The 12,810-nt window shown below is 45.6% G+C and overlaps 1 protein-coding gene across 1 annotated transcript in view; it reads right to left on the reverse strand.

The window, feature by feature from the left end:
• The window catches only part of Ddr (discoidin domain-containing receptor 2), a 145,226-nt gene extending 142,745 nt beyond the window's left edge, over window positions 1–2,481 (reverse strand). Inside the window, exon 1 of the mRNA XM_017904179.1 lies at window positions 2,301–2,481. Within this exon, the coding sequence (XP_017759668.1) occupies window positions 2,301–2,481 (181 nt within the window). The remainder of the gene's footprint in view (window positions 1–2,300) is intronic.
• Between the last annotated feature and the right edge of the window lie 10,329 nt (window positions 2,482–12,810).

Below are 12,810 nucleotides of genomic sequence, written 5' to 3' on the forward strand. Positions count from 1 at the left end.
CTTTCCCTCGCTTTCTCCGACCTCTCTGTGCACCTCGGTTGTATCGTATCAAGGGAGAAGAAATCCGTGCAGAATCCCTGGAGGCGCTACATGTCGCGCAGCCAGCCGTTCTTCCCTGCTTTCGCTCCGCCACACCGTGTCCCGGCCACGCGCGTGTATACGCGCGGGAACAAAGGGGGGAAAGAATTTCGGAATAATTTTTCTCCGCTTTAACATCCGGCGATATTACAGCGGAAGGCAGCGGGAAAGACAAAACTAAGGTAAATTCATTCTCGCGGTATAGTCGCCGCGCAAATGGAACAATATTTTTCCTTCGTTTCACCTTTTTCTCCTTTATCTGGCCAAATGACCCGCGCGAACCATGAGTTAGACGACACCGGGTATACGTTTTCCACGACAGACTGCGCGTGCAGGTTAGCCCGGCTTCCGCCTGCGCCAGCCTTCTCCTTTCGCTGCCGGACGAAATCGCTTTAACGACGGCCATCGTGGCCGCACCTGCCGCTGAACGATGGCCCGACAAGCTGAATTATAGGGGGACACCTTCACGCCCCTCGCGTCATGTCAACTATATTTTTTACCTTCTTACGGACCGCGTAATTACACCGGTAAGAAAACACGGAAGAGAGGACGTCGCTCGAATTAAGAAAATCGGAGAAGCGTAAACATACCGCGCAAAAATGGAGAGAAATATTAACCTTTAACGCTCCAAGTGTGCCTCTCAGACAGCACCGATGTGCAGCACCCTATTCCAAATGTATTTTTGAAAATTTATTTTTTATATTACTTCTGAGAGGAATAAAGATTGTTTCGAATGACTTTAATATTATTATTCACACGTCGTTGTAGCATTTAAAATCTGACACTTAAAAACTTGCAAGTCGAAGTATGGTGAGAATAAGTTAGAGTTGCGGGTCGATATTCAGAATTAAAAGTCGGAGCGTTAAGGGTTAATACTATTGTGGGGTGACGAGCAACGAAGGACTCTATCTGAGGAATAATATACGACATCAGCTTTGACCTAGGCGTTTAGGATGATACCTGGAGTGCGTACGGGTGAGATATTTATGACTGGGTCGAGTGATTGAGAGAGAAAGCTGTGGATTTGGTTTTATTAGTGCGAATGCAAGTATGTGAGGTCGAGTAATGGCACGAATGTAGATATGTATGTTTTTCAGAAGATCTAGAATGCGTGGTGTTGTGCAGTCGCTATGGATCAGAGTCAATATGTTATAAGGAAGTTCAGTTTATTATAAGAAGCGTGAGAGTGAACAATTACGATATAAGACGCGTGTAATTTATAATTTTATAATAAATATACGATTGTTATACAACAAACTCACAAAAGCTTATGTACGAAAAGAGAGAGTTTTGACTTAACCCTTTGCGACCGAGCAAATTATTGGGCAAATAGCTACCCAATTCTGTTTACAGCTGCGCAGACGTATTATGAAGCAGCTCGCGTACATTTGACTTTCCGAGTGATAAGATATGCGCGATTATAGCATACTAAACGAACAAATGATGAGAAAATCGGAAGAAACACAGTACAAAACAATTAATGCATTTGAAATTTGTACGTCGCTTGGAGGATCAATTAATTGAAGATTTTCGTGACGCTAATTCCAAAAATCCTTCAACCTCTGGAACCGTAGAAAAGCTGAACGGCCTTTTACATATTATTCGGCGAGATGACACAGGAAGCTGTAAAGACCGTGTAGTATGTTCCAATCGGAAAATCAAAGGTGGAAAAAGAGAATCAGGGTATTATTGTGCTATTTGTTCGGCTAAACCAGCCTTGCTCATATGTGATTGCTTCGAACGATAGAATACCATGCACGAATATGAAACGTGTCATACATAAACATAACATAACTAAATATAACAAACAACTAAAAAACATAAGTAAAACGACCGGGAAAGGTTAAGTAAGGGTGCAAGGGCGCGAACGAGGCAGATTGTGTGTAGTCTAGACTTATTGAATAGAGGATCGTGTGTTTGAAAGTTAGAATTCAGAGGAACCTAGTGTAATATGTCAATTAAATAAAGCTATTTTGTTATTAAAAAGGAGTTGTTGTTTATTAGACGCGCAGATCTAGGTCTGCATAGGATCAATCTAGCTAGAAATCCTACACTATGCCATTCGTACGTCCAATCAGGATTCTTTTGTTTGGCGTATGATACCATGTTGTATCAATGTGACAATGTCACCGGCATTTACCCGATAGTTCTCGCATGACACCAATGTGATACCACCGGACGGCATAATGTTAATAAAAATTTTATTTTGAAACTCGACTTACCCAAGTCGAAGCAGTGACACCGTGACAGGGACAGCAGGACGAAAACGCCGATCAGCAGTGCTCGTGGAGGACCCAGGTCCCGTCTAGGCTCGAGAACTGGCATGTTGCTGGTGACCTGAGCCATCGGCGAGCCGACAACCTGCTCCTCCTCATCACTAACTGTCCACGATCCTGACCGCATCGGTCATCGAGCACGTTCCTGGCATCCTGATGGCCGAAAGGCGGTGAGTGTTCTCGCCGATAACCTGCGCACAGTATAATCCCTGTTAATCCTCCGCAGGCGGAAACGTCGCTGACAGACGGTCGAAAACCGGTTGGCAACGCGACTCTACGTATTGACGTTAATGCGACTTGGCCATGGGAAAGAGACGGGACTCGAATTACCATAATCGTAGGCGTCGAAATTGGATAAAACGATAGGCGACAAGAAAGTTGACAGGCGTACGAATTAATGAAGGGATTAAGAGATTTTTCCCAGGTACAGTGTCTCGAGTTCGTATTTAATCGGCGATAGTGTCGATCGTATGTATCGTACCGTGACTGGGACGCGAGGCTAGGTAGAATTCGAGCCGATATCGTTCAGAGGACAATCGAAACTCTTTGAAACGGGTATAATTCGACCTGACGTTGTTCAGCCTTCCACAACTCGGTCGCTCTTTGAAATCGGTAGAACTGTCGAGCTCTCGCATCGATTCGCCCTGCTTGTTCGTGGAATAGCAAATCCACCTATGCCTCGCCGCGATGAAATTTCATTCCATCGCTGTTCGACTTAACGAAACTTAAATGCACCTAGATCCCCGACAGCGTACGAGGCATTCCAACTTCCCGCGACCAACGTTCCCAGTATCTATGATATTTGTGCTGGATTCAGCGAGGATTCATCGAAACCCGTGCGCGCAGTAGAATTCCTCCGTGATAAGTCAGACGTCGCAGCGGCGGGGTGAAATTTCGCGATACTCGAATGTTTCCCCATGGTTTCTTCGCTGCTTTGTCACACGATTGATCGACGAAGGTTCGGTTTATGGTATTAAACGCGGTTCAACCGGATCTTATTGTATCAGACGAGATCCCATCGAAGCCCGTTCGCGTTGAATAAGATCCAATCGGCTCCGTATCCGATGAGATCCAATCATGCTCTATTCGTATCAAATCAGGCCCTACGACTCATCGATGTGTCGGATAAGACTAGGTAGGTCCCAATCTACGCGAATAAGGACGTTCAGTGCCTGATCGACTTTCAAATCGTAGGATATTCTACTTATTTGTCCCATTTCGAGTTCCCTAACTCGATGATTAACGTATCAAAAATTCAACAGGTAAAATCGATGCCTCTTCATTGAAATATTTTCTATAACTACGTATTTGAAATCGCGCAAATATGGCACTCGAATTTGGTTATTTCCGTCACGGTAAATTTTCGTGCCGGGGTTAAAGGAATTATTTCTGTTGATTAAACTTATCGATATAGCGAAAAGTGGTTGAGTTCGTTAAGGAAGGCGAAATATTATTCGCGCTTCGAGAATACTTTTATCTCGAGGATATTGAACTTTTCACCCCGATGTAGGTCAGATCCGGTTCTAAAACAGTGTACAAGAAATCTCACAAAGTGTACGTAGACGTGGAATCACGTGTGTCCCGTATGAATAATTCATTAATGTAACTTCGTCGGGTATAAAATTTTAATTGCAACTTCGTTATTAATGAACGCTATCGTTCCCGGAGAAAACGTTAAGAGACCGTGTAATGGCAATTGCTTTACACGAACACGCGGCTTACGCGACCCGCACATGCAGACGATGATGGACGACGACCGGCGTTGCAAATGCGCTTCGCGTTGCTACATTACCGCCTCGCGTATCTCGCGGCCACCCTAACGTCGCGTTGTCTCTGTCCAAACCGAGTTTCCCCTCACGAATATTCCCCTCTCCATTCGTTTCCCTCGAACACAAAGAAACGGAATTAATCCTCCGATTGTGATCGGCGAAACATTTGCGCGAGAGAAGAGAATTCTTCGCGTCGGTATAATAATTTGCATACGCTGAATTTTCCTCGCTGCGAGCTTTTCTTTTACCAACACCGGTGTGTATATCCCTCTCTCGCTTTATTCCTGCATTTCTATCATTTCACATGGATATTTTCGTCTCCTTCTGCTGCAACTTCGAATGTTTCTTCGGCGTCAAACACTTTATTTTCGCATCCCTAGGATTCCGCATTGCATACTCCTCATTCGCAGGGAATTTCGACCATTTCTGAATCCTTTGTACTACACACGCGATATGCTCAATCACGCGATGGTGATACGAAGGAGAAGCATGGAGGTTCTCAAAATTTCGGAGGAATTTTTACCTCCGAAAGAGGGATGTTGCAGCAGGGATGGAAAATTCTCTCATTTACCGAATTCAATCGCCGTTAGCATCCGTTAGGCGTACACTTCCGCCGTTTAGTCCTGCACCCCGATTTCTGCCGCGCTATAGATTCGTTTGAAACTCCTAGATATTCCGACCGCGTCGTCCCATGTAGGAAGTTCGTGTACAACTATGTACGTATGTAGTTCGAGCGGCTGGAACGCTTGTACGCGCTCGAGGGAGGGGGAAAAGCGCGAGGAAGGGGGAGGGGGCTCTAAACAATCCGGCTATAGCCTTGGCGGGGCCAGAAATAATTAGTGGCTGCACGACTTTAATCTAGCGACATTATAGCGGCATTAAAACCGTATGTGATGTATCAAGCCCGTGTTTACGCAGCGCGGATTCGCCTGGCGCTAATTGAATGCGACTTAACTTTTGCATCCTTGCAAGTAGAAACGTAGCGCGTTGGTCGGACGTGCGAGCAAAAGCGCTTCAGCCGGGAACAACGATTAAATTCCCCTCCTGTTGCGTCTTTCCAAATTTATCGCGTCGTTTCGTTAAGTTTAATCGGTATTTTCAAAATGGCGGCTCGACATTTGCGTATACGCGAATATGGACAGGCCGATCGAGAAGGGAAATGTTTTCAAGACGGATGGTACCTGGAGCGAAAAGAATTGCTAAAAAGTATGGGAAAGATTAATATTTTTCAGAGAGTCATGGACAACCTTTCGTGCAGGTTAAAACGGGTGAAATAGAATTTTTGAGGAAGTATGCAATTTGACGAGAATGCGTGGAAATGGAAGGAAATGCAGGAAATCCCGTGTAACCAGAAAAAGAAGAAACGACGAGATAATCCATTATTTTTATACAGCGCGATAGCTCCCGAAGCGAGCAAGTCACGCGTCCAAAGTGCGAGCAAAAAATTGCACGTGAATTTAAAAATATTCCTCTTTCGAAACACATTTTTGCGACACGGTTTCCCCTCGTTCACCGAATAATAATAACAACAACAATAGGCATGGCGAAGCTTTTTATCATACCGTATACGTAATATCGGTAATCGTGTTTCAATTATACTCGAGGCTATATAGAAGGGGAAATAACGGCGGATACGTGTATTTACTCGGTCGTGCTATACACGGGAAACGGGATGCTGGAGAATTTATATGGTATAAATATATGATGGCAAAGTTCAGTATCACCGGCGCGGGAAGAACACGTCTCTGTTTTCCGTGTAACGTTTCAAGGATGCGAGGCTAACCCCGTGTAGTATCTGATATATAGCTATAGAATACGAAGAGGCTCGTAAAGCCGTCAGAAACAAGTGTTACGTCCTGTATTGAGGTTGTAAGATATGGCGGTATGCATGTACCCGAAACCTATAATGGAACTTCCAGATCGGACGCTTTGAATAGCCGATCACGTGGCCGCGCGTAGAAAATTACCCTTGCACGTTGGCCAGCCACCGACGAAAGTGGTTCGCTGTAACTGGAAATCAGGTGAAACCGATGCAAGATGTAGGACAACGAGACTTCGTCCAGCTGGAACGCGTGGGAAAGAATGAAGGGATGATTGAAAATGAAAAAGGTTCAAGATGGATAAAAATGAACGAAGAATAAATAAAAGGAAGATATATCACCGTTTAAACGACCATTTTCCGCGTTTAATCCTGCTTTGGACTATATACAAGGTGTTCCAAAATTCACGCAAGTAATTTTGATAGAAAACACAGGTTTTTAATTAAAAATTGAAAATATTGCTGAACAATGCAGACGCGTTGTTCTTTCGCATAGCCGCCATTTTCAATAACCCTAAGCTGTCAGCTGTCACGCCGTATTTCTTTTTTCGTTGACAACGCTTTACACCATAAATGGAGTAAAATTCAAATCTTGCGTGAATTTTGCGACATCGTATATAGAGCTATATGTGGTTGGTTAAAGGGTGATATATATAGGGTGAGTTACTACATTTTGGCTTTTACGTATACTCTGATTAGGTTTATTCCGATGATACTAGTTTTATTGTAGTGATGGTGGTCATTAATATTTTTTCGAATGGAATCATAAATTTTTCATGTACCCCGATATTCCTTACGAAAAGGTGTTAACCTATTTATATTAAAAATTGTTAGTTTAGGAGATATTTCAATTTTGACAAGTCTAAACAACTTTTATCGCTACGAATATTCCCTCAACTCTCTCGAAAAAGGATTGTCCTTAGTATTCCCTAGTTGTCCTTAAAAACTACCCCCACTCCGATCTCTGAAAAAATTTAACACTCGTTTCCTCTCATTTTCTCCCTCGTGACCCTTTCTTGTTTAGGGTCCTCAGGCCCGCGACACTTCGACAAATGAAAATAAAGGAGGACGAATAAAATGAGGAAGAGGAAGAGGAAAATGGTCGAAAGGTAACCACGGTCGGTATTCCTCGCCTCCCTTTACTCTCACTCTAATTATTCGCAGCTATCGATCGTTAGCCAATAACGAGCGTGGAACAGATGGAATTACGCGCGCCCGTAGACCGTGAGTTGTTAGAGCGACACGACAATGCGATAGATCGTTGAACTGTGACGCCGTTGTCGTCGAACGTGGAAAAAAAGTTTCGTTACGTTCTCGCTTTGCGAGTCGAAATGATTTCGTGAATGGAACAGCGGGGATTTCGGATCTTTTTTGTATGCAACGGTTGAACATTTAAATTGCGGGGCTGTTGGTGCTCGAGCTTGCGACTTGCAACGAATTCTGCAGCCGAGCTTGCAAGTTTTCCTTGCTTCGCTTTCAGCCGGTGCGTATTTAAATTTCCAAGCCTTTGAAACTCGAGCTTACGGGATTCAACGATTTCTTAATTCGAGCTTGCAGATTTTTGTCCGCGCCTGCCTGCAACGCGCCTCGTATGAATTCTCGGCCCGTTGTGTCACCGGCTTCTAACGAGTTCTTGACTCCAGCTTGCGAGATACACGCTTTCTTTGGCGCCTAACGACCTTTCAATTGAATCCTGAAACCGCTACGTCATGAGCTTGCGACCCACCACGGATTCTGGATTCGAGCTTGCCGTCTTCCTTCGTGTTTCACTTTCAAAGCGCCATTTTTCCGAGTTCCAAAGCTGCTAAGAACCCAGCTCGCGATTGTTAACGATGCCTCGACCAGAGCTTGCAGGTGTCTTCCATCTTGAGCTTCCACCGGCGGTATATTCGAGTTCCAAGGTGGTTAGAAACACGATCTCGCGATTCGCGACAAATTTTCCACTCGAGCTTAGGGATTTCAGCTGCTTTATTTCCTTGGCGACCTTGTATTTGAATTCCAAAAACGTTGCAAGTCGAGTCCGTGACTCGTATCGATGTCTTTACCTGAGCTTGCAGGTTTCCCTTACTTTTTGCTCGTGCCAGTTATGTATCTGAATTCTAAAGACGTTGGAAACTGAGCTTGCGACCTGTAGCGATATCTTGATCTGAGCTTGCAGGTTCCTGCTTTCTTTTTCCGCCAACGGTTGCCCATTTGAATTTTAAAGTCGTTAGACCAGCAGCTTATAGCCAACGATTTCACGGCCCAAATAAACTACGAAACCTTAAGAATTGGTCTCCGTGACGTTTAAGTAAATTATTCGATAATTAAAAAAGTCCCGTCGCCGAGATACCGCTTGGAATAAATTGTCTTTAATATGCCAGAGGAATAAATTTCGAACAAATTCCAGAATGTTTGCTATTGTGCTACGCGACGAATAGCTGAACGGCTATCACGGAAATAGCAGAGAAATGGGAAACATTCGTAGAAGATGAAAGTAATATCGAATTAATTAAATTGTCCTTCGCAGGAAACGAAAAAGGACCCGGTTTTCGGTCACTCCGTGCTAAAATTTGTCCTGAATTATACTCTGCGACGTCTGAGTTACCTTTGGAACAACAACGCTGAGACTACTTCCGTGCTCAACATGGCACCGGTTCCCCGAGGAGCGTCGAAACGCTCACAATCCGTCCTCGCAACTCACCTAACAAGTACTCTTTTCAAACAGCCATTGAATAGCAAAAAAGCTGCCGCCCAACCTCCAAGACGCAAAGTTTTGCCGAAAACTAAAGAGCCTGTTTAATTTCAATTTAACTCCGCGCACAAAGCTCGACGTCTAGCCTTTGGTACCCCGATTCGTCTACGAAGCCGGTCTCCCGGTGTCTCGGAAAGAGACGGGCCATTAGGGACCTGAATTGGCCATTTAAACGTAAGACGAGCATCGGTGCGGCCGGAAGCTCGGTCACGCGACCTTCCGCCATGTTCCGGCCTCAAACACCCAGTTCCCAGGAATAAATTCTTCGAACCAGTTTCAATTACACCTATACCTCGTTCATCGACTGTGAATACCGTGGTATTGCCAGACGAAAGACCCTAACAAGGGAAATAGCGTTAAGAGGGATAGCAGAACGAAGGGACAAGTGTATGGGAATACTTGGGCCGCTTTTCAAAAACGAGAGACCATAAACACTGGCCTTGAGTTCGACTCGAGCGTTTAACGTGGTAATTGGGGTGCGTGTGGAAAAACTTATGTAAGGATTGCATGAACGGGATATTTATGACAGCATCGAGTACGAGCAATGACGAAGGTTTAGGAATAGCTCCGAGTGTTTCAAGTACCTGGTAAAGTTCGACTCGAGCGTTTAGCGTGGTAATTGGGGTGCGTGTGGAAAAACTTATGCAAGGATTGCATGAACGGGATATTTCACAGCATCGAGTACGAGCAATGACGAAGGTTTAGGAATAGCTCCGAGTGTTTCAAGTACCTGGTCCAACCGAGGACAAGGTCACGTGAGAAATAAGTGATCGAGGAAAAAAGACAGCGTATGAAAGAAGAAGGAATGCTAGATTTAAATAAGGCTGCAAGGGTCTGGGCAAGATAACACGTAAATTGAAGGTAAAGAGACAGAGTGTAGAGAGTTTAGCGAATCATAGTGAAAATATAATGCGGTCTAAACAATTATCGCATTGAATTCATAATATTGACCAGAAAGTCTCCATTTCCTAACAACGTTAAAATTAAAATATCTCCTAAGCTAATGACTTTTTAGCATAAATAGGTTACTACTTCCTTGTAAAGAATATGAAGAAGCATCAGCTAATATAATAAAAAATATATGATTCTATTTAAAAAATTTTAATAACTCTCATATGTCCTTTACACGTCCATCTGCAAGAAAGCTAGTACTCTCAAAATTCGAAACATTTTTCGCTATGTGCAATAATAAATGGCAATATGTGGTGAACCACTCTATATAGAGTACGCAGAGTATGTGCAATCGTGACAGACCTCTAAACAGTTGTAATCAGGATTATAAGGAAGACGACACTGTATTTTAGCTCAAATGAATCTGCTTTTGTTACAAAAAGGTGTCACCACTTATCAAATCGATAGATCCTTGTCTGCGAAGGGATTATCAACCTAAGGAATAATCCTAAAAATTGGGGGGCTGATCCTACTAACGATACTAACGTTCGACTGGTAGCTTTGTTTTTCCGATCGACTTGGTCGAATCCGCGGCCCCTGCAGTCCCAGCCATCTGTTATGAGCCGCTGTCCCAAGACAACGCGCGCAAACGCGGCGAAGAAAAGAAGCAGGGGCGAAAGGACATCGGTGAATAGGTTTCGCAGAGTGGACCCAAAGAGGAGCTAGCCGGTTGTAGCTTTTGTGCCGGTTCGATAGCCCGTGCAAGGCAAACAAGCCTACGGGACACGAAACAGGCTCCACGATGCGGAAGCGAGCAGGGCTTCCGTCCAATGGACTTTCCTCCTTCCGTTCACGGGATGTCGAGCACCGTCATTACGTCCTATGCAGACGAGCCAGCCAAGACAGAGAAGCAGATCAAGAATACGCGAGGGGGCCGCGCCGAACGAAAGGATTTTCCGATGCAAATTTTATTCCGCTTCCCTCCCGTAACCCCCGTCCCTCTTCCCCATCATTCGTCCCTTCGCTCCACCTTTTTCCCCGGTTCCATCCCGCCGACTCGCCGGTTTCTTTAACCGGCCCTCTCCCGACGATCCCGCGGGATCCTTTACGCGTCCACGGCCGACAGAGTTATCGCGAGCGCTTTTTCGCGGACCGCAACCCTCCTCCTCGCTCAACTTCTGTCCGAGTTCCGTGCAACCGGTCCTCCCCCGCGGAAAGGGAATAACACGACACCAGCGACGGAGTTAATGAATTCCGACGGGTTGCCAGCGACCCTTCGACCCCCTGGGACGCGCCGGGACCACGTCTCGACACCTTCGGCCAGCACGAAGAAAGATTTTCCGCTCGCTGTCGCGTCCCATCGGGGGACCATTCCAGCGAAACAACCCCGTCTGACCGGGACAATCGCGCAGGAGGAAGCACGACGGCGCTGTGCCGCCATCTCTGTCGAAACTTCTTTCTGCTTCCTTTGTTAAATTTCATTATGAATATTCCTTGTACAGCTTGGAGGATTTTTGAGCAAGTCTTTTGGATTCCAGACCTTTTGTCTCGGAGAATACCTTGGCTTATGAAGTCTAATTCCTTTCAGAAGCACCCTCTCTCGTCGAGGATTTTGAGCCACGCGTGTGTCTACTAGGTCAGCTCTCGTAGCAGCTAATTAGAGAACGTTCGATCCGGTGTTTTATACGCATGGAGGATTTTTAAGCCGGCTTTTCTTTCCGGGATATTTCGATTACCAAAGTTCGCCAGCAAAAGTTCCGTTTCCCCCGATTATTCCGGCAAACCTAACTTTAAACCGTACGTATTAACATAATACGGTTATCAAAGTTCCGCTGAACACCGAAAAAGCGAGGGTGGAAATTCGTTACTTTTTGGACCAGGACTAATGTACCACGAGCTCCCTGAGGGTGAAGGGAACGCGGAGGGAAGAGCAGGTAGGCGAGCTTCCCCCGGGGCCCGAGGAAAACGTGTAACAGGGAGAAAAGTGCAGGAAACTATAAAGTCTGCCAAGTCGTTCGTCGTTAAGCAAGGATTTACCGATTCTTCGGAGAGGATAACATCTATGTAGGTTGTCCCCGGGCATTGTTAGATACACCTTCAATCTAGTCGCTCCTTTTTCCAGCACGGATCCAGCTTGCCTCCGAGAGATCAATCGATAACGCGTGCCTCGTCTCGATTACGCCGGATCCGAGTTGCAGGATTCCGTTCAAGTTCGCTCGATTCTCGCTACCAATTCCAGCTCCTACGACTCCATCGTACCTCCATGTCATCCTCTTCGCTCCTCGACGTTCCACATTCGAATAATCGCGTTTCCTTCCTCAGAACGGCCCGAGGATTCGAGAAAACACGGTTATCCGATCGAGAGAACACCGTGGCACTTTGTTGCCCTGGAAAGATCCCTGTCGGATCTGGGGCGCGTCGATCGCACCTATTCACGTGAAATTTTCATGGGCCAAGGGCTCCCTGTTTCGACCATCCCAACGCGAAAAAGAACATCCAAAAAGATTCTCTTGTCCGGTGAACGAATATTTGCGAAAAAATTTCCGATCTACGAGATTACGGGTGCGAGCCGTTTCTCCGAGAATAAATACAGGACGAGATATCGATCGATGTAACATTTTTCTCGGGGGGATGATGCTTATTCAACGTGGGAAACGCGGTTTGCCGATATTAAAGCGTAATCGATTTCTCTCGAGTCCCTTCCCCGTGCCAGCTTTTCGAATCCATATTCGACAACGGCGCCGCCATCGCGGCGGACGTCCATTTTCGATTTATTTCAGCTTACCGAATCGAGAAACCGATAAAACGGTATATGCATCGGACGGGAAATATACGGAACGTTGACCAAAGTGCAACGTTTATCGTCTGCTCGCGAGGAATTGTAAAGTTTTCGCGGCGTTCGACTGCGACGTAGAATGGCGCCCGCGCGACCCCAGCGCCACCGGCGGCGGTTCGAGGAAACGGCGCAAAGATTCTACCGCTCCTCGGACACTCGCGGAGCGTAGAATTTCTACGGAATCGAACGATTTTCCTCGCGCGGGACTTGGAATCGGAGAGATGCGACCATGGGCAAGGGTTTGCACTGAAATCCCGTGGAAACATGTTTATAGATACGTTCTCGCAGGGAATGTAGAATTCCTCGATTTCTCGATAACTTTCAACTTTATTCCGTTCTCTCCTTTCTACGCCCTCTCGATCTTCCCTTCGGCGCTTTAATTAAAAGATCAAAGATCGAATCTTAAG

The sequence above is a fragment of the Eufriesea mexicana genome, unplaced genomic scaffold (genome assembly GCF_001483705.2).
Source record: "Eufriesea mexicana isolate 0111107269 unplaced genomic scaffold, ASM148370v2 scaffold2818, whole genome shotgun sequence".
NCBI lineage: Eukaryota > Metazoa > Arthropoda > Insecta > Hymenoptera > Apidae > Eufriesea > Eufriesea mexicana.